The 22847-nt window shown below is 46.0% G+C and overlaps 1 protein-coding gene across 1 annotated transcript in view; it reads right to left on the bottom strand.

Moving 5' to 3' along the window:
- Positions 1-22847, bottom strand: part of LAMA4 (laminin subunit alpha 4) — a 1355623-nt gene that overhangs the window by 997881 nt on the left and 334895 nt on the right. Inside the window, exon 4 of the mRNA XM_044061904.1 lies at positions 21380-21460. Coding sequence (XP_043917839.1) covers positions 21380-21460 — 81 coding nt within the window. The remainder of the gene's footprint in view (positions 1-21379; positions 21461-22847) is intronic.

Raw genomic sequence — 22847 nt, 5'->3', positions numbered from 1 at the left:
CTGGCAAGTGCACCTGGCACTAGTGCCCAGTCTGTACCCTCCTCCGGTGGCCCTGTGCCACCTGCGGGTGGAAGCGCTGCAGGGGATGGGGCCCATCTCCCCTCTGCAAGTGTGGCCGGAGGAGAACCACCACTCACCCACCGTAGCGTCCGGACTGTGGTGCGTAGGGAGATCCGGAACTCTGTTCTTGGGCCCCTACGCCAGCTTGAGCCACAGGTGGCACAACTTACGGGCATGCCTGTTGCCCGGCCTACACAGCCCCCAGCATAGCCCGGTCCTGGGCAGTGAAGGAACAGTGGCAACTGCCCATGGGTGGGGATATCAGTTCCACTGTTGCCATCTGTGGGCTCATGGGCTCTGGATATCCAAACATCCGTCCCCGTCAATTGTGTAACCCCCCCACACGTGTCATACACTGCCCCTGTATGCATCTTGTTTGTCTTGTCTGTTGACCTACCCAACCTACCTCCCCAGCTATACCGACTTCCTTCACCTGACATACCACTCTCACCTGAAAAAAAAAGGGCACTCTGTACCCACAAAAAATTACGCCCCATACATAGCTGCCCATTCCGCACACATCTCTGCTGGACATGGAAACTATCAATTACAATTGGCTGTACAACAAGTATTATTGTTGTCCTGACACCTCTCTCAGGGGTGGAAGGTTTCAAATGTCACACCAAATTACATACATATGCACAGCTGTTGCTGATGAAGAAATGGGCAGCTATGGGCCTTACCTACATCCCTCCTGCAAAACCCAAGCTTGTTTCCCTACTGTCTTACCCTCTTTGTGACCCCTTTTTCACCACTTTCCTGTCTCCCCATTTTCATTTCTTTCAAAGAATATAGCGCGGGTGTGCGCCAGAGTAAGCACTGTTAAGCGGTTGTAAGCGGGTGTGCGCGGAGCTGAACGTCAGTGCGCATGTGGGAGCTCCGCACAAACCAGCGCTAACCAGGTTACAACTGCTTAAAAGTGCCTTAGTCACTCTGATTGACAGGTCCTGTAGTCAGTTCAAAAGCAAAATAAAATCCCACTGTCAGTCCCGAACCCAGGACCTTGGAAACAGTAGTCTGCATGACCTACCACTAAGCCATGACTCTTATACAATAACATTGTGCTAAAATAAATATATCATGTAATAGTAGGAATGAATGTAAAGGGAATATAGAATGTGTAGTACACAAAGCATGCCATTCATACTTACTGTCAGAACTAGTGGATTTCCATAATAGTAGTGTGTGAACAGAAACAGCCATGCTAGTTGGTAGCTAGTAGGTAATAATGTCAGTTAATGTACATATATAAATGTATGTATATATATATATATATATATATATATATATATATATATATATATATATATATATATATATATATATATATATATATAAACATATATATATAAATATATAGTTGTAGGTGTCAGTGTGCATACACACTTACTACAGGAAACAGGAGAGAGGAATGGAGAAATGTGAATCTACAACACAGCATGAATCATGAGAGAGATACTAACCTTTACACTCACAGAACAGTGTCCACAGCATACCAGCATGGTCCCCGCCCTTACAATCTGAAAGGGCAACGCCTATCTCACATACCCTTTTATAGCACTGTCCTGAAATCACAGTGAGAACTGCAATCAGTACACAACTGGCTGCATGCAATTAGCAAATGCTGGCTTACAATTGGTGCAGAGGCCATCACATGGACTTATGCAGATACCTACAAAAGCATCCTGTACTCACACTCCACACATGCAATACGTTCATTGCACTGTCTGGAGGCAGACAGAGAGAGAGAGAGAGACAGAGACAGAGAGAGAGAGAGAGAGAGAGAAAAACACAAACAACAACACACGGTACACAAACTGAGTTGAAGCTGTCAGCAGTGACAGTAACAAGCCGTGCCAGCAGCAGCAGGAAGCAGTAGTAGCGGTAACGCAACCAGCTGCGACAAACACAGGTAATGTAAAGTAACAGGTTAATAGTCTGAATACTGTGAACCCTCCATATGTGTCATAGGTCTGTATCTATAGGTATGTCCATGTGATATGTTGTGTGCACGTAGTTCCACCAAAAGGGGATGACTATGCATTACATGTCATTCAGTGTTAGGCCATGATCCTGGCAGCAGTTTTCCATTGCAGTGATGCCTGTCTGTAGGATGTGTGTGTCAGCTGGTGTAATGACTATGGCGCTTAGTTAACAGTCATCTGGGAACTTTGTCATCCACAACCCACACGTTTGCTTTTACATCTGAGAAATAAATGCCAAACAAGAGGGGTCCTAGGACAGAGGCCTGTGGGATACCACATGTGACTGGCATTGAGTCTGACATGGCTCCTACAATATCGATATTATGGATTCTGTATGTCAACCAGTGTGCAACCCATCATGTGACATATGTAGTAACATGTAAGCTAATGAGCTTGTCTATGATGCCTGAGTGGAGTACTGTGTTGAAGGCCTTAGGCAAGTCCAGGTAGGCTGTATGGATTGCGTTGCCCTCATCAATGGCTGTAGTGACTGTTTTGAAAGGTCAACCAGTTTCAAAAGGCAGGATCAGCCCATCACAAAGGCAAACTGGCCGGGAACAAGTGTCTGCAGGTACCCAATATCGCTGTATATGCGTCCCATACTGAATCATTCCATAGCTTTGCAGACTAGGCTGGTTAAGCTTATGGTGCGGTAGTTCCCAGGGTCAGTAGAGGTACCTCCTTAGTGGAGTGGGACCACTGTTGCTGTATGCCAGTGTTCAGGTATATATCCTGTAGTACGGCCAAGGTTAAATATCAGTCTTATATGCGGTTGTATGTCCTCTTGGAGTTCACGTAGCACACATCCAGGGATACCATCAGGTCACATTGATGCTGTGTGTTCTGCTTTGCTGAGGGTGGCCCTCACCTGGACATGTGAGATGATAGGGAGGTTACATTCAGCTGTGATAAGTATTTCTAAGTGTGGGGGAGAAGGAGGGATACATGCACCGAACCTGTCTGCAAGAATGTTGCCAATATCTGTGTGTTCGGTGAATGTTAAGTAGGTGTGTATTAACTCAGAGCATATCTGAGGCGTTTGGTCCATATGTGTAACATAACTGAAGAAGGCCTTGTGGTTATCTATAGTGTTCGTGGCCATTTCCCTCCCAGAGTAGGCCGTGGATGTTGTTATGAGAGACTGTAGCTTATTACCAGTGCTGACCACAGATGTCTTCCCTTAATGTGAATCTGCTCAGTCCTGCAGTAGCCTCCTTCTATCGTTATACAATCTGCCTTTGGCTGGGGTCCACCGGACAGGATGCCTAACCTTTGTGCATAGGGTCTGGGTTAGAAATGTGTGTGCATGTTTCATGTAATCTTTGGGATGTCCGTGGGAAGCATTCGCAAAGGGGTCAGCAGTGTGGGTTGTGGCTTCCACTGGCCCAGTGGGCTGCATGGATACCATCTCAGTCCTAACAAGTGAATAACTGTCTAATCACATACATATCAAAGTAGTCTACTGTGCTGGTGGTGGTGGTGGTGGGATATGTATATCCAGGCCGAGTAACTTGTGTCCAGATCACACTAGTGGATGGCGTTCCACATACAGTACCTTGGTATGAACCCCCAGAGTGAGGTTGTGCATTGGACCTGTCACAGTGTGCTGACCGATGGGGCATGCTACTATGTTGTATGGAATGTGGCAGGTATTGTTGCACAGGTGCTGGCTGAGCACTGATATCTGGCCATGTACTTGTGTATCCACCAAGAGACACACACATGCTACATATGGGAGTAGTAGTATATCACTACAGTTGAGTATCATGTATAGTATGTGTGCCATATATTGCTGACATAGTCTGCTGATATCCTGTTTGTGTTCTCTTCCAGGGACATGGCATGTCAGTGTAATCCCGCCTACTCTGCAGCAGAAGATGAGGAGATACACCAGAGCCTGGTGCGGGATTATGACATACTGTTTTCCCACACCAGCCAGAATCAGCAGGAGAGGGCTGCACTGTGGCAAGACCTTGTCCATAGGGTAAATGACATTGGCACGCATAATAGGACATATGAGCAGGTATGACATCACTGCAGTGATTTAATCAGAAATGTCCATCAGCATGTGTCGGATATCCACAGGCAACAGGTTGCCACAGGAGGTGGGGTGGCCACACATCCCCCTCCCTCACCCCCTCACCAGACTGGAGGGGCTACTCCTAAGTGTTGTGGCTCCAGCCCAGGAACAGCAACAGCAATACACCTGCATCATGATGGAGGCTGGATCCACACAGCAGCATGACATGGAGCGTGCAGGTAATATGCCATATGTACACTTGACTATTCTGTACACTGTTAGTTTATGCATGTGTAAGGTGTGTCCATGGTATGTAGCTGTCAACATAGTATGTAATTGTGCAGGTGTGATATTGGCAATGTCAGCAGCTGACGTGTGAAAGGCAACTGGTGTACAATTGCACTGTATCATATGCAGTATCAATGGCACAGTTGTGCCCACTGACATTAATCTCCTCATTTCTGCAGGTCCCTCCGGTGTTACAGCAAGGCAGGCCATCCATGCTGGTGAGTGTGTTTTAACAATACCTATAATAGTCCTGAGAGTGCTAGTAATACTAGTGTAACTCAGTAGTGCTCTGTGTGTATACTGCGAGGTGTGCATGTGTGGATGTGTGCATGTGTGCCTGTGTCCACGTGTGCATGTGTGCATGTGTGCATGTGTGCCTGTGTCCATGTGCGCATGTGTGCATGTGTGCATGTGTGCCTGTGTCCACGTGTGCATGTGTGCATGTGTGCATGTGTGCATGTGTCCACGTGTGCATGTGTGCATGTGTGCATAAGTGCATCACTGGTAAAATTGTGTGGACACTGTAAACTGTGTTTCCTGTCTTCCTACCACAGGTTCTGGTGCTGCTCTGGTGTCCTGCAGCAGGGAACCTGAATCTGGTGCCACAGGTACTGATAATGATGATATCTGTGTAATGGCACAGGAAGGTGTGTCAGGGTCCTCCATTGGTCAGCCAATTGACAGTACACAGTTGTCAACCCCATCATTGCGCACAGTCATCCTGCCAGTATATCCTATGTCACCATTGTCCCTAGGTGATGGACAGGATACAGTGGGCATTGACCAGGGTAATGTGGTATCTGTGGCACATGCTTCCCCACACAGCAGCCGTGGGCAGGGTCCTGCGATGGTACCACACAGACAGTTGCCCATGGGTTCTCGTGGGAGCATCCGTGGGCGTACTGCCTCTGGCAGACGTACCCAAAGAGGTCTGTCAACCTCAGCTATGTTTCGGGCTGTCATGCAGGCACAGTTGCGTATGGAAAGGTACACCAGACAGGGTCTGAGGGAGCTGAGAGCATGTCGCACAGCCATGACTGACAGTATGCGTGACATCGCGGATGCTATTCCTAATATCATCGATGTCATAGACAGACATTGTGGGGACATATTACAGCAGTTCCACAACCACATGTCCATGAGCCAGGGCAATGGTGGGCGGTTGCGGCATCGACGTGGCCATATGCCAGCAACAGCGGCAGCTGGCAGTTGGCGCGGATGACAACAGGCCCGCGGACGCCCCCATAGTGCCAGCAGCAGCCCCAGCAATGCTGGGTCTGCACTGTCATCGGAACGCCCCAGGAGACCATGTGCTCGTGGCTCTGGACAGTCCCAACAGGGACCTGTGTCCAGTCAACACACTCCCGCTTCTGATGACAGTATCCTGTCTGGCTCAGTACCGGATACGGTCCGTAGCACCCCTGCCAGGCACAGGTACCGTGTCCGTGCCCACAGACACTGATCTGTATGACCTGCCAGGTGTAGTCTGTGGCTGTCCACAAACTCCTGTATATGGCAGCCATGAGGTGGAACTGTGTGCGTACATACACACATGCGAAATGTTAACACCTAGGGCTACCACATACATGCACACACTGCACCAACATTGCCCCACCCTGTACTGCTGTCCCTCACCAACACACATACACACACGTCAATTGATGGTATGAGTGTCAGACTCAGGCATACCTAATTCACACCCTGTGCATATGATGAAACTGTGCCACCTCCTGCAATCTCCAACATCAGTGCAGGAACAGGTATACACATTGCTGATGCACATGGTGACTATATAGAAGTGTATTAGTAGTATCATGTTGGTAACAGTACAGTGTGCTGATATGACTGTGTGTATATCCCAGCATGCCTGATGCAGTAACCGTATGACTGTCCTGAATTGTTATCTACACCCATAGTACATACCAAAGTGTAACAGCTGCACATTATTGCATACCGGTGGTAAGGATGTCAACAGATAACCACATACATGGGTAGCACAGGGGGGAAGCTAATGCAAGTAGTGATACGCAGTGATGGACATGTACAGTAATGGTGGCAAATTGCCCACAACGACTATGCAATGTGGATGTTTGCTCATGTTGATATGTGTGCAGTACCAATGTAATCCAAATCACAATTAACTATGACATAATATCAGTTCTACCATGGACATCTGAGCTGTGCATTCCTGGGTACATGTTGATAGTGCCTACATATTTGCACTGTTACCTACTGTTAGTGTTACCCCTACTTTGTTGTACAATGGACTACTTCCAGCCCTGCTTACTGTAGCTTTGTTTGCATGCATGTTCGCTTGGCGTTCCCTGGAACACTGCTTCCACCTGCAATGCAGAGTTACAGTGCTTCTGTGGACTCCTAGTGACATCTGCATAGCGTACTATACGTATGTCAAGTTTACACATGACAGCACGTCACTGTCTGTCCTGTTCGCATGTACGTTGCCTGTGACACATTGCACATGTCTTACCTGGCATTTACCCATGTGTGCAGTCATATATGCCAGTGCTATGAAATCAGTAGCAGTACACCCACACATACACACCTTCAGTATGTTGTTCCCCATTGGCCCTATGTGTTGGTAATCACCATGGCAATCACAATACTATGGTAGCATGTGCAAAGGTAACCTGTGAATCACCTTTATGGTCCAGTTGTGGTTTATGTGAGTCATGTGGCAATGTCACAGCTGCCACATGTATGCAGTCAAACCTCACCCCTGGCCAGGAACGTACAACACATGTGTGGGATGCCACCACATAGCCAATCTGGGGACTGAGCACTCTGAACCTAGTAATGCCATACCCTGTCAGGTGTCATGACATACTACAGTGACTACAATACCAGTCTGACATAGACCCGCACTGACAGCAATCTGAACACACTGGGGCATACTTGGAGACTCAGAATAGCATCCTGCCTGAGCATCACACACCTCCGCAGCTGGCACACAGGCATACGTTACGTCGGAACAGAGCACATGCCACACATGGCACACACATCCCGTGTGCCACACACTCACAGCCTGTAGGGCTACACAACACACCTGCTACAGATGTGTCAGGTACCTCTCTTGGCCGCTGCAGTGGGGTCCCGCTCAACAGGCTGTACATGGTGAAGGTCACAGTAATATGCCTGTGGAGCACTATGGTCCACCACAAAACACATGCATACAGGTCAGTCAGAGGCATGGACACATATGACTCAGTCATTGACCATGCCACTATGGATGACCTGAGACATACCTCCCTGGACTACATGATAGGGAACATAGAAGGGATCTCTCAGCATGTGGCACGGGCCAGTATGAGCCTGATCTTGTTTGCCATCATACCCTTACCAGGTATGCTACCACTATATGTAGGAAGGGTGTTCTATGTCTACATTCTGCTCAATCTCCAATGTCATTCATAGGGTATCCACTGGCTGTCAATGTGTGCTTACATGCTAGGGAAGCCACAATGATTTGCGAGGGGCAGCGTGCACGTGACACTCATGGGCCATTGTATATTGGCGAAGCCCCTTGATACACACATAGTGCCTTTTGCTGCAGGCACGGATTACATAGCCACCTCCGCAGGTATCACACAGGATAGGGCACTAACAGTGATGCTACACAACACCAGCAGTGTACACCGCAAGATGCATGCACTGGACACTGTCCTCAGCACGGTGAACTGCAATGTCTGTGCAGTACCAGAGTCCTGATTCACAGCTCACAGGTGCAACCCATCACTGCCAGGTTATACCTCATACCATGCCTGTCATCCCCTACACATGTAACACACATGGACAGGGGGGTGGTATCCCAAGGCACCACAGATACACACACCTCCAGGTTGTTGGCACAGCACAAAGCATCAGGGCTTATTCATGTGCAGCTAACAGTGTGTCGGACTGCCTTCTGGTTCATAGCCTGGCACACACAACCCTTCCATACACAGGAAACCCACCTATCCTCCATAACAACACTGGCAATATGACAGTCTCAAGAAATGTCTTTATATGGCTGGACTGCATCCAGCCAAACATTGTGCGTGAGCATTACTGTAGCTACAACACACTAGCTGAAAGGTTCCCAGCATGTGGTCACTGAATTGCAGTGGAATAACATGTTACCACTCCCACAACAGGTGGGAACATGCAGCACCTGTACATCAACTACATGTAGACTATATGGCCCACACCAGATGTGTATCCCCTGCTGTAGGTGTTTTACCATATACACCCACACTGTATAGACACATACCGCGTGCGGCCCCTGCACAGTAAGACACAGTCATATTGTTATGCATTGCGAATACCATTTATCCACTCGAGGCACGTGACAGACATGGTAACTACTGCAGGTCACAGGTATTTATGTGTATGTGTCACACACATACATCATGTGTGCATTGCCATTGCTGGTTTAGGCAATGGCATGCATTGTTATGCACAAAGACTCACACAAGGTCATAATGTGTGACACAACCACACGTGGCAGTTGTGGGTTTCCAAAACATACCTATCTGTACTCTGACAATGGTAATAGACCCAGTAGCGGAGCGCACTATTGGCATTACTGGCTAAGTAGCCCTGTTTGGCTGTGCTGATATCCCCTGTGTTTACTGGGGGAATATGCAGCATCTGGTGTATTGTAGTATTTGCCAAAAGGATCTGTTCTCTCACACTTGCAATTACACACACCCTACTACCCCCACACACACACACACTTGCCATTTGCATGATTCATACCCTTATCTAACTATGTCATGACACGTGAGAGAGACGCATTAGCGAAGCGCACTATTCGGATTACTAGGAGGTTCCTCTTCTCCGGCTGTACTTATAGGGTGCTGACATCATCAGTGTTTGGAAAGGGTAATGTGCATCATGTAGTGTGATCTCCTGATTGCAAAAAAGAACATGTTTTTCATACAGAATTGCACACACACAAACTCCCCACATCCAAACACACACACATTTGCAGGTTTCAAACTCCTACCTAACTATGTTACGACACTTGAGAGAAACGCTTTAGCAGAGTGCACTATTCGGATTACTGGGAGGTGTCCCTTCTCCAGCTGTATGTATAGGGTGCTGACATCATCAGTGTTTGGAAAGGGTAATGTGCATCATGTAGTGTGATCTTCTGATTGCAAAAAAGCACATGTTTTTCATACAGAATTGCACACACACAAACTCCCCACATCCAAACACACACCCTTGCAGGTTTCACACTCCTACCTAACTATGTTATGACACGTGACAGAGACGCATTAGCAGAGTGCGCTATTTGAATTACTGGGAAGTTTCCCTTCTCCTGCTTTACTTATAGGGTGCTGACATCATCCGTGCTTAGATAGGGGAATGTGCATCCTGTAGAGTGCTTTCACAGTTGCCAAAAGGGACATCTCCCTCACACAGTCTTGCACACACACTAACCCCCCCTCCACACACACTGGGCAGTTGCAGGATTCAAACCCCTACCTAACTATGTTATGACACTCGTAACAAACGCATTAGCGGAGCACGCTATTCGAATTACTGGGAGGTTTCCCTTCTCCTGCTGTACTTATAGGGTGCTGACATCATCCATGCTTAGATAGGGGAATGTGCATCTTGTAGAGTGCTTTCACAGTTGCCAAAAGGGACATCTCCCTCACACTGACTTGCACACACATCAACCCCGCTCACCCACACACACACACTGAGCATTTGCATGGTTCGAACTCCTACCTACCTATATTATGACACTTGAGAGAGACGCATTAGCAGAGCGTGCTAACAGAATTACTGGTCATCTGGTATGCACCTGCAGTATTTATAGGGTGCTGACATCTTTATTTCTACAGAGGTATGTACATCTAGTACTACCTTTCAGGTGGGGGATAGCATATATATGCATTTGCAGCCACCTACGTCAGGGTCAGATATGCACATCACACTGGCAGGTTATGTTCTATACCATGCTTCGTGACCACAGGACTTGTAACACACAACACAACCAGTCCAGAACACCACTCCCACATCCAGGACACACACTTTGCTTCCCTGGGAACAGTGCCGGGATATGCAGGTGTTCACATACACCATTCCAGTTGTTAACATCAGGTACAGGCATATTGTGTGTGGGAACTACTCAGGCCTCTACCACTTTACCCTACAGCCACTACAATTTGTGGGTCCATGTGCTATGGCAGAACCACTCACCACAGCCACATGGGGGAATACATACTGCACCTGTCCATCTGCAACATGGGTACTCACTGTTCCACACCACAGGTAGACCACCATTGTTGATATCTGACCATATCTACCTTTCCCTGGACATCCATATCCCATCCCCACCCCCAGGCAAGGTTGTCACTGCAAACAAACTGTATTTTGCACAAGCAGACTCTACACTTGTGAAGACTGGGGTGGACGACTTCAAAGGAACCATGCTGGGGGACTATACTGGCCACTCTGCATAATCCTTGACACTTGCATTCTATGAGCATATGTAAGGTTTGCATTGATCATGCTATCCCACATATACCCATGACTGGTCCACAACAAGACACATGTCAGGTGTACACCAGCCATATATGAGCCATCCAACAGACAGAGTGAGCTAATACATTGCAGAGCTGTAGCCCACAGAGGGAGGACATCTGTGAACAGTACCGGCACGACACTTCATTCCCACGTAATCATCACAACGCAGTGTTGACAGTGGAATTGCCCAGACAATGCAGATAGGGCACCCTCAGTCTGTTATTGATGCCCACTTACTGTTAGAGGTCCTCAGCAACCCTCTTCCAGCACACACCAACAACATGGCTGTGGCTTAGCACATTCAAACCCTGGGATCTCCACTGTGCCCCTGCTTGACAGAGGCACAGCTCACTAGCCTCACATGTTGCCTTATGTGACCTACTTTAACAGTAGCCTACTGTACTGGGGATGCAGATGCCAAGCACACTCTGGCTAAGCTGTCATTCCCTAGGGCAACAAGCCTAGTATTGACCTCTACACCCATATGTTCAATTGTCAGATGCACAATATTTGTTGTGCTGTTAGACTGTTTGCAGGTCTTTATTGCCACAGCATTCCCTGTTCCTATGAACAACTTGTGTATCTGTGGAAGATGTTTGAATATAAGGGTGATCCACTATATCACTTATGTCTCTGTAGTCATTTACTGTGTGCACTGGGCAGATTGCTGTGTTGTGGTTGGTTCCTGGAATGACACATACAAATACCAGATATGTGTGGCCAACTGCTAAACGGAGATATGGGCTAAGTGTGTGCGCATGCCCAGTTCAGCCTTTCCATGGCATGTTGTCTGACATATGCTTCATTTATCAAAGTGTGCGAGCATGCCCAGTGTGAGCTTTCCATATGTTGAACTCTGAAGTCCACCACATATTTGGGTGTGTGTGAACTTCAACAATATCTCACGTTTATGGTTGTGTGTTGGGTGTCATGTTGTGTACTAACTGGCCAACTGCTTCATGTCTGCCACAACAGGGATTATACTGTGCCTGCAGGGATTGCATGGGATACTTTGCATACAGTTGTCAACATCCTTTCATAATGACCTAACACTGTAGTACCGTATAGTGTACTGGTTCAGTACTTTCACTGTGGTGGACAGTATCCTGGGCTTTAGTCCTATCACTGCTTGACATCTTCATAGTGAGCACAACAGACTGTGTAGGGGCCAGTTGTGCACATATGACCATGTTGCATTATGTTCAGATATGGACTACTTACACCAGGCTTGTCCAACATTGGTAGTGTATTCCACAACATAGGTGGACATTGGCAAACACTAGCGATGTTCCCTAGGCCATTTCTGATGCTAGTCACAGAGTGTGTTTGTCCTTCGACACACATTGTAACTGGAGTTTGCCATGACATATGTCATAGTTAGTATACTGTGCCTCCGTCTACCTCTGACATAACAGTGATACCCAGGGTTAACCTACCATCTCAAATCCACTCATCGGGATTCCTCTTGAGGGGTGTCGATAGGTGACTCTCTGGCTAACCTGTACTGGGAGTTTACTCAAGAGTGTGGGTGCCTTCTGTGTTATGGATCATTCTGTACAGCTTGTCCTATGTATGTCAGTGCTGGGGTTCAGGTCTCTCATGTGCATAGCTCACTGCCATTCAGATTGTACAAGGTGCAGCATGTTCATTGATTCCAGCTTGGACATGGCTTCATACATCAGGCACAGCTTGCCTCTGGGTGGGCAGTATGGCAGTGTGTGGAGCTGCAGTTTGTTTACTCAGGCAACACATGGCATCTGTTCATGGTCTTTGCTACTCCTGGTGGGGTACTGTTGTGGACTTTACAGTTGATGGAGGTGTCTGCTGGGGTATATCCCACAGGGGCTATTGTAGTCAATTGTGACACTGATGAAGGATGACTGCAGAGCCACAGTGACCTCCCCTTATCTACATCTGACAACCTTCATGATTGGGTGGGTATATAGTATGTTTCTGCGAACACTACAGCCACATGTTTGTCCAATGCAGTATATATCACCTTGTGTCCCCAGGTCTCTCATTATATGTTAGGTACGTAATGGGTTAACACCTGTGTGGTAATTTGTGGGCACTTACTGTATATCCACGGTGGTTGTCTATACACAGTTCTGCAATTAGCTTGCTGACATGGCTATGGCTCCAGTTGTCTGTTTCTAGGTGGCCCTTTTGTGGGTTGCTTGTGTCAGCTGGGGGTCGGATATGGTGGGCTGTTTGTACTCCTCTGCATACATGTTCAGTCACAGTCCTTCCATGTTGGCCTGTACCTATGGGACATATATATGGAACGGGGGGGGGTCCCAGGACCAAGCCTTGTGGGATGCCACTCATATCTGCTTTGTAGTCTGACATGGATGCAGCATTTCTGACCATGTCAGTTCTGTCCTTGGTCTGGTTTGCAGCCCCTCTACTGACATAGGGGTATATATTTAAGCTGGTGAACATATCCATACTGAACTCGTAGGGTATTGTCTGGAAGCATATGCACGGTCTAGCTACGCTGTGTGGACCACATTGCCCTCATCAATGACCTTAATGACTGTTTCAAATGGGTCAAACATGTTTAGGGGCAGGATCTGCAGTTACAACAGCCACACTGTGTAGGGTCCAGTGTCAGTAGGTCCACGATAGCTTTATGTCTGCGGTACATACTGATCCTTTCCATAGCTGTGCAGACCAAGCTTGTCAGGATCCTGGGGTGGTAGTTTGCAGTATCCATTCAGGCAACACCTTTGTTGTGAAGGACCACTGTTGTTGTACACTGCTCTTTGGGTACATATCCTGTGGTAAGGCTGACATTGGGCAGTAGTGTGATTTGGCATTCCATTATTCTTGGAGCCCATGTTGGCCTCAGCCCAGGACACCATCACATACCTTTGCTGCTGTGTGTTTTGCTTTGCAGATGATGGCTGTTACCTCAGCATCTGCAATGTCAGGGGACCAGCAGTCTGCTGGGATAGATATTTTGCATTCTGGGGGGGGGGGGGTTTACACTGAACCTGTCAGGTTGTATGTTGGCAATATGTGTGTGTGTTTGGTATGTTGTTTGTAATATCTGTGTGATTTGGAGCATATCTGTGAATTCCCAACATGGTTCCTACCATCAGTTAAGTAAGCCTTGTGAATATCCTTAGTGTCCTGTACAATTTGTATCTTCATAGGTTCATGGGTTCATACTAGGCTATCCACCCTAGGGCATTAGTAAGCCAAGCCAGAGTGTGTGTGTCTTTCACCGCCCCTTGCTATGCGACTATTATGGCCATTTATGATTTTCTTTACTGTGCCTCTGTCTGGACGTGACACAGTGAAGACCCCCAGTGTACATGTACGATCATCCATCCACTTGGCAATATTCCTGTTGAGGGGTGTCAGTGAGGGGCTCTGCCTAACATGGATTGGGATCATGTTTCTGGGTGTGGTGAGCCTCTGGGTTATATATCTGTCCCTCCAGCACATCCTATTTCATTATGTATTGTGGCTGACATCTGTCACTCTCACAGCTCCAATGGCTTTGATTTCCTGTGGTGGAGCATGTCCATTACTCCAATGTTGGACATGGCCTTGTACAACAGACATACAATGCCTCTGTGTAGGCAGTCTGTGACTGCATTCAGCTGGGGTGTCTACAGCCAGGCAGCATATGACATATATTTGACACCCTTTATCCTCTTGGTGGGGTACCTTTGAGGTCTTCCGAACCGCTGCAGGTGTCAGGTACGGTACATCCCATATGAGTCATTGTACTAGATTATGGGTCTGATAAGGGAACAGTACAGGGGCACAGTGACCTCTGTTGATGTAGATGTGAATCCTTTCATGATACGGTGTCCAATATAGACAGTCTTCATAGCCACATTGGCATTGTGAGTGTCACATGACAGGTTGCTGTCAACTTGTGTCCCTAGGTCCCTGATTACTCCTTGCATACATAATTGTTTACCACCTATGTGGTAATTTGTGAGTACCTTGTCTGGTATTTGGTGGGACATTCATACTGTCCAGTGTCTTCAGGATGTCTGGGTGGGGTTCTTGTGTGTGAGAGTGTGGTCTGTCGCATGCTACAGACTGTACAGCAGTTTTGACTACACTTAGGTGCACATGGGTGGTCTCCACTGCTTTGTGCATTATCAGTTACCTGGCCGTATGGGTGTCTGTGCTGCATATGGATACTCCCCCTCCTTTGATGTTTTGGTCCAGGTGTTGGGGCCATAACGCATGATATGTGGTATAACCTGGTAGTGCTGGTGTGCTATCAGTAGGCTTGCAGCAGGCTTCTGTCACTGCACAGACATCGATGTTCTCCATACTGGGAAGTGCCTCAGTGCATGCATATTGCAGTTTACACATCTGGCATTGGTCAGCATTACCCTTATGTTTCTTACCACTTATGTTTTCTAGGGTGGTGGGTTAGTCTTTTTGGCCTTGCCTACGTACGGCTCTATGGAGGTGGCAAAGGCCTTATCCAGTATCCAGATGCCCAGGGGTAACAGGTGCAAGCCATCCCTGGAACAGCAGCATGGCTTGTCATGCATGACATCTCAAGCAGACAGACATTAAACCCTCTTGGACTGACAGCTGTAACTGTGCCACCTGTTAAAGCTGATCATTCTGTGTTTGTACTGTGGCATCATTCTTGGTGAGGGTCGGATGCTGCAACCGGCCAGTGTCATACCGGCCTGGGGTACATACTCAGAGAGCTCATCCATGTCTCTTTTCATGTAGTCCAGGGAGGTACATCTCAGGTCATTCACACCAGCATGGACAATGAGTGCATTATATTTCTGCTTGCTTTGGGGTGACCTGCGTACTTGTGTTATGTGGCATATTGTGGCAGCCTACAGGCAGCATACTGTACCCTTTCCCTTGTTCAGTCTGGTGAGTGGGACAGCAGTGTGTCTGCTTATACAGACACCTATTACAACTGTATCAGGCATGTTGTTTCTCCTTCTGGCCTGTAACTGTTTGGCACACCAGCTTTGTGTACTATGTGTTGCATGTGCTATGTTTGGAGGTTGTGGTTGCTTGGGATCTGCTTTGGAGGCTTCTGTTGGTGTGGTGTGTTTGTAATTAGGGCCTCCAGGAATGTTTTTTTGTGTTTATGTGCTTGGTTTACAGTTGTGATATGTCTATGTGGGACTGGGTTTGTGGTGTATGTGGTTACCTTCTCCTCCTGACTAGTTTTGACAGTACTGAGTTGGGGGAGCTCAGCCTCCGGTTTGGATAAATGGTTGCATCTCTCACATATATTTGTATTTATTGGGGGGAGTTGTGGATTGTCTGTGTACTTGGGGCAGGTGTCATATTGCCTCTGGATTCACAGATTCTACTTGTTGTGGCTGGCCTTAGTGGATTGTATGTGTGGACATATTTTATTGCCATACTACTGATCAGTGATTACTTCCATTTTTATGTTTTCTCTATCATGTAGTAGCTTCCTCATTCTCTTGCATGGTTTGGTAATGGCTGGAGTCCAGCATGCCAGATGCCTGCGTGTATGGCATTGTGTCTTGTTGTTATTTGTGATTGCATACTCCAAGCATTCCTGGCTGTGTTCATGGAATGCCTGTATAACATGTTCTGCGGTGTGTCCCATATTCTGCACTTGCACAGGGCCTTTCGTGGATTCCACATCGGTTTGGAGGGGTGCAACCTATGCTTTACACATGTTTTTCACTGTGGTTTTCTGGCCAGGGACTGTGGTCAGGATGTGTATATCCAGTGTGATTACTCTATGGTCTGGTCTTACCAGTGAAGGATACACTTCTCATCTTGCCATCCAGTACACATGTTGCTGATTATCACATCCAGTATGCTTACCTCTCTTGTGGGAGTGGTACGTTGTTCCTGGGCATTTTGGTTTATGGATTCTGGGAACTTTTCTCCTACTGTGTTGGTGCTAGTATAATGCTCCCAGTGTATGTCTGGGTATTTTCAGTCAAGCAATATAATGTGGTTTGGGGGCTTGATATATTCATGTATTCCAACATAGGCCAGGTGCAGTTCCTGGTATTAGGACAGTAGTCTGCAGCAGGCTATATACTGGGAGATGGTTTTAGCCATTGGTATTTGACCATGGCTAATCCATGCTGCTTCTTGTTGTGGTACCAACATGGGGGTGTGGTTATCCTTGACATTTATTGCTAGTCACCCTCCTTTTGTAGCTTGTTCCATGTTTTGCGGCTGTACAGCACAGTATGAGGTGTAACCTGGTAGTGTTAGGGTGCTGATGTGAGCCTTGACCCAGTTTTCTGTTACAGGACTGATATCAACATTCTCCATACTGTGTGTATTTACACTGCACGCATCTTGCTGTTTAGACTTCTGGCATTGGGTAGCGTTACATCTAGGTTCCTATCCCTTGTGGTACCTATGAAGGTGGGTTTGTGTTTTGAGACTTACCTATTCAGGGCATGCTGTGGGTACTGACAGCCTTTGCCAGTATCCATGGGGCCTGGACTGATAGGTGCACGCCACCCCTAGCTGGTGGTGCATCATGTCATGCTCCGCATGTCTTCCCAGGCTGAAAATCATTGGCTCCCCTTTGACTAACTGCATTACTTCAGCCAGTTATTGCAACTGATCATCCCATCGTCATTTTGTGGCTTCATGCTTGGTGTGGGTGGATGTTAGTCAGGGTCCTCAGGTGTGCATATAGTACATGGTGTTACATTACTTAACACATGGCATTCCTGCCTCAGGTGGTGCTGCAGGGCTGCCTCTGTCGGATGCGCATATTACACTCCCTGTACATGTTTGTGAGCAGGTCATGTCGTTTTAGGCATCCCTGTTATTATTTGAGTGAGTCAGAGGGGGTATCATTCCCAGGGTTCCTACTGAGCCAGTGTATGTGCTATGCGTTGCCTCTTTGCCAAGGCCAGGGCATACTGGGCACGCCTCCTTCTGCCTACTGGGGCAGGCTCAGGTTGTTCCTCCTCCGAGTCACGCTCTGCCTGTGATGGCCTTGGCAATGGTGGGGGCTGTTTGGCCCAGCCCTATGCTGGTCCTGCTGCAGCTGTTTTTGCAAGATCATATTATGTAGCATAGCACATACCATGACAATTTGGGTACATGTAGTTGGTGTGTACTGCAAGGCTCCACCAGATGTGTCCAGACACCGGAACCGTGACTTGAGCAGCCCAAACACACGCTCTATTACATTACGTGTTTGTGCGTGTGCCTCATTATGGCGTTCCTGTTCAGGTGTGTGTGCGTTTCTGATGGGTGTCATCAGCCACGGCTCCAGTGCATAACCTGCATCCCCCACTAGGTGTCCGTGTGGGATGTCCCCATTGGCAAATGTCTGGTACAGCTGCGTCAAATGCCAGATGTGGGAATCATGGTAGCTCCCAGGGCAGCCAGCACACACATTCATTATTATGCCCTGGGCATCACACACGACCTGGCAGTTGGTGGAGGGGAAGCTCTTGCAGTTAATGTAGGCCCTACCCTGCTCACCGGCTGGTGCTTTGATGCGTATGTGCATGCAGTCTATTGCACCCACTACCTCAGGGTATTCCGCTATTTGCTGGAAGAGACGCATATTGCTGGCCAATACCTCACGGGCATTGGGGAAATATACATGATCACAGACATGTGCTGACATGGCATCCAGGAACTGGTGCAGTACCCTGGAGGCTGATGCCTGTGATATCCCCATCATATCACCAGTTGGTCTTTGGAAGGTACCTGTTGCTAGTATTCTTAGGCCAACACATACCTTGGTTTCCACTGGGAAGGGTTCCCCTCTGTTGGTTCTGTGTGTGAGGCGTGGCCTGCACAGCTCAACTATTTGCTGCAGGAGCTCTCTGTCCACTCTATAGCGCTATACTATCTCCAGCTCATGTAACCCGTGGTAGGTGACCCTGGGCCTGTACACTCTTCTCCATCTCCTCACTGTGGGTTGTCTGGCACCATCTGCACCATCTGCATTGTCACCACCCTCAGCAAGTCGCCTATGTCTCATTATGACAGCTATGGCAGCCCCTAACATTTCTGCTCTGAGTTCAGCTTTTTCAGTTTTCACTTCTAATAGCTTACTCCTGTCTTGCAGTGTCTTTTGAAAGAAACATCTTGCACTGCTGTTTGCAGAGTTTTATGTGCTGGGCTGGGCTACTATTCTGTCTGTGTAATTGCCTGCTTCTAATTGTTTTCACCTGCTAGCTCCAGCAGTATACCCTGCTAGCTTCCTACTAATTCTATTGCTTCCTTTTACTTTTCTGTTTCCTCAGGGGGGAGCAGCATGCATGCATACCAGCAGAAACACGCTCACAGAGGCTTACACACGCGCACACATGCTTACATGGGTCAGGATCTGCCTATTTGGGTTAAAAAACATGCGCACACCAGCGCAAACAGTGTTAAACATCTACCACCACGCTCCCACATGCTCAGTCTGCCTTACACGCATGCACACTGCCCTACTCGCGCTTCATGGTGCGCACACGTGCGCATGCACGACCAGCAAGAAACTTTGGTGTAAGTAACAGTGTGCACCTTCCATTTCTTGACTTTCCCATGCTTATCTTGTGGCACTCCTCTTTCCATGATATGTGTCTGTCATCTGTCATATTGCACTGACCTCCAATGAACTGCATTTCTTTCTGCCATTCCCCCCTGTGATGTCACCTATCTCCTACTCTATTCCTCCCCCTTATGTATCTCTTACACTACTCAGACTGTGCTCATTAGCTATGTGACTGTGGGATTCAGTATCCTAACCCTCATTTACATGAGATTGCCTACTAATGCTTAGTTACATGTCTTTGACTCAGCTTCCCCCCTTAGCAACCACTACACGGTGGCCATGTTGTTTTTGGTATGCTGGTCCCTGCATTGTCATTCCATGTATTGCATAAAACCCACATTTGTGGGTTTATAACCTTCATTTTTATGTTTTATACAGCGCAGCCCGTTTGCGTGGGGCTGCGCTGCGTTTAAACATTATATTTTTTAAATTTTTGCATTAGGTTACCTTACCAATGGCCACATATTTGGCCATTGGCATGCTGCCTGACACATATGCACCCTTTATTTGGAGCTGACATGGCTCCGTTGTGATTTTTGCAGAAACATACTCAGTTGTCAACTGAGTACATTTCTGCAGCTAAAACGTCTCTTACACGGGCTGGTTTCTGCTTCGTGGATCGCTAATATACCTCATTTGCGTACCTTTTGGCTGCAAGTGAGGTATTTAGCATATCCACGCCCAGTCCGTGTAAGAGACGTTTTAGCTGATCTCTTACACGGAGTTTTGGGCTGTTCCTGGATCGCGAGGCTTGCATGGAGTGTTACACGTCTCTTACACTCCGTGCAAGCCTTCGTGAATCCTGCCCATTGTTTTTTTAGATTAACAATATTGCACCTGTTGTTAAATGCATTGACTTAGACAGTTGAACAAATAATATGACCTGAAAAAAAAGCCATGTTGATGTGATGCACAGAAAAAAATGTACTCAGCAGAGTACAAAGTATATGCCTAGCTACACCCTTGGTGGCAACATTTGTGCCATGATGCCTGTAAGAGGCACCATTTGTTTACCATTTGTTCAATTCTAGGTCTCACAGCTTTTATGAAATGAATGCAGTCATGAAAACATAGGAAACAGTCAGAACTGCTGTACCAAAAGAGCATTTATACCTCAGAATGTATTTTTATTACCCACCATGTTTTAACATCACTTTTTATTAACACCCACTGCATGAATACACCACTGTCAACAAGACAGTATCATATACAATATCTGCATTATAAATGTAAATGTGGAAATATGTTCTATTTTTTCATAACGTTTTGTAAATACTTCCTAACTCCAGCTGTGCACAACCCATGCTGACCAAATCATGCCAGCTTGTAGATGTCACCTTGCTGCCTTAGTTTTATGCATGTACCTTTACTAGGACTTCAGAAGTTAGACTGTGAATTCAATGACATACTTATTTCAGGAATACAGGGAAGTGTGTTGTAAAGATGTGAATACTCTTAAATGATACATTAGAACTCTACTTTCCTGATGATTATATTCTTGAAGGAAGCAATGGGTTAAAAACACAAGAAATATTGTTTTTAAATTAAACGGGGGTATAATACCGATAATGGCTGTCTAGATGGTGGTGACTTGAGGCTAGGTTTATCTACTTCCAATGAAATTTATTCATTTCTGCCCTCATGAGAAAAATGCTCTGGTTGTGTGTAAATCTGGTTTCTCTCCTTTTTACACAGTGATCATTACTATTATAACTAACACTTTGTTCCTGACTACATAAGCATATATATTTTTAACTCTAACATAACCAGCTACAAAATTTAAGTTCACTATTATAAATTTGTGCTATAATTTGCATGAATGTACATGTTTAAAATACATTTAATCAATAATAAACTAATTTATGTGGTAATTTAGATTTTACCTCCAGTGAACCAAAATGTCATGTTTAATCTAGATTTACTGACATTTCTATACTCAGTTGTGGACATCATTCCAACACTGACCTTTCACAGTTCCGTCCAGCATAATTTTCTCTACAGACACAACGTACCACTCCGCTTCGTCTTCCACAAGACAGTGCAAAGCTGATGACACAGAGAGGGAAATGAGTTTCTAAGGTACAAAATTAAAGCTGCACATATACAATAAAACAGACAGGCCAATACTTTTAGATATATTTTAAATTAGAGTTATAGGCATATACAGACAAATATGCACTGATCATCTCATGCCAAAATAGAGCACTAATGAGTACAGTAACAGTGTTAAGAAAAGTAAATACAAATGTTTTTTCTTCTTACTAGAAACAAAGCTTTTTAGATAGTGATTTTCACAAAACATATGCTGCTGGTACCATATTGATAAATAATGAAGCTGTTACAGAGAAGTCTACTGTCTCAGTAGTAATTTAGTCTTGTCAGTGTTGTATAAACAAATGATCTTTTTTCAGTCTCATTTTAAGACATTTAATCATCAGGGGAAGACAGTAAGTTATTGGTCAACTTGGTTCTGCAGTTTATTCAGAAGGTAAAGACATACGGATAGCTGGAAGAGCAAACAATCAGCTGTTGTCAGCGCTCATGTTTATAGTCACAAATAACCAGTGTCAGAGGACTTTATGTTTATAGCGACAAATAACTAGTATCAGAGGACTTTGTGCTTATAGTCACAAATAACCAGTATTGGAGGACTTTATAATTATAGCCACAAATAACCAGTATCAGAGGACTTTGTGCTTATAGTCACAAATAACCAGTATTGGAGGACTTTATAATTATAGCCACAAATAACCAGTATCACAGGACTACAGAAAACTCATTTCCACCATATATGTTATTAGAATTCATTGTCTGAGACTTCAGAAATTCTACATAAATTCTGTCTTATTCCTCTGACCAGCAGTTAACATTCCTAAAATGAAAGTGTACTTACTGAGAGAAAAATAATAAAAGGCATATTAAATAATGCAGTCCTGTAAAATGTAAATGTGTCTGGAAACATGACAATTCTAAGATTTAACAGAAGTTTCAAAGCTACCTTCCTGCACTGAAGGTGAGCAGTCATTTACTGATTTTAAAATTTGCTACATTATTATGCAAAGGTTTGATGGCTGAACTAACAATAGTCTACTTATATGTCTACTTTCAAACATAAAATGGGCTCTAGATGATTGTCACTGTTGAAGTGATACCCTGACACCATGTGCAAAAATGTGAAAAAGGAGTTTTAGGGGATGAATGGTAGGGTGAATTTAGTTTTCAGGTGATGATGATGCTGACTTAGGGTTACTTCAAAGATACTTACATCTCTGTCCTTGGCCACAGTCAAGTCCAAATACCAGTGAAATCATTTTGAGCAGCATTTGCAATACATTATTATTTAGAAACGTCTTGTAATGCAGGATTTACAAGGTGGGTTAGTTTAAAAGCTATTTTTGCAACCTGGATACTACATTTGTTTGTACTAAAATAA

This window comes from Protopterus annectens, chromosome 2.part0 (assembly GCF_019279795.1).
Source record: "Protopterus annectens isolate FY-2018-M chromosome 2.part0, PAN1.0, whole genome shotgun sequence".
Lineage (NCBI taxonomy): Eukaryota > Metazoa > Chordata > Ceratodontiformes > Protopteridae > Protopterus > Protopterus annectens.
This window is presented reverse-complemented; position numbering and strand designations above follow the sequence as displayed.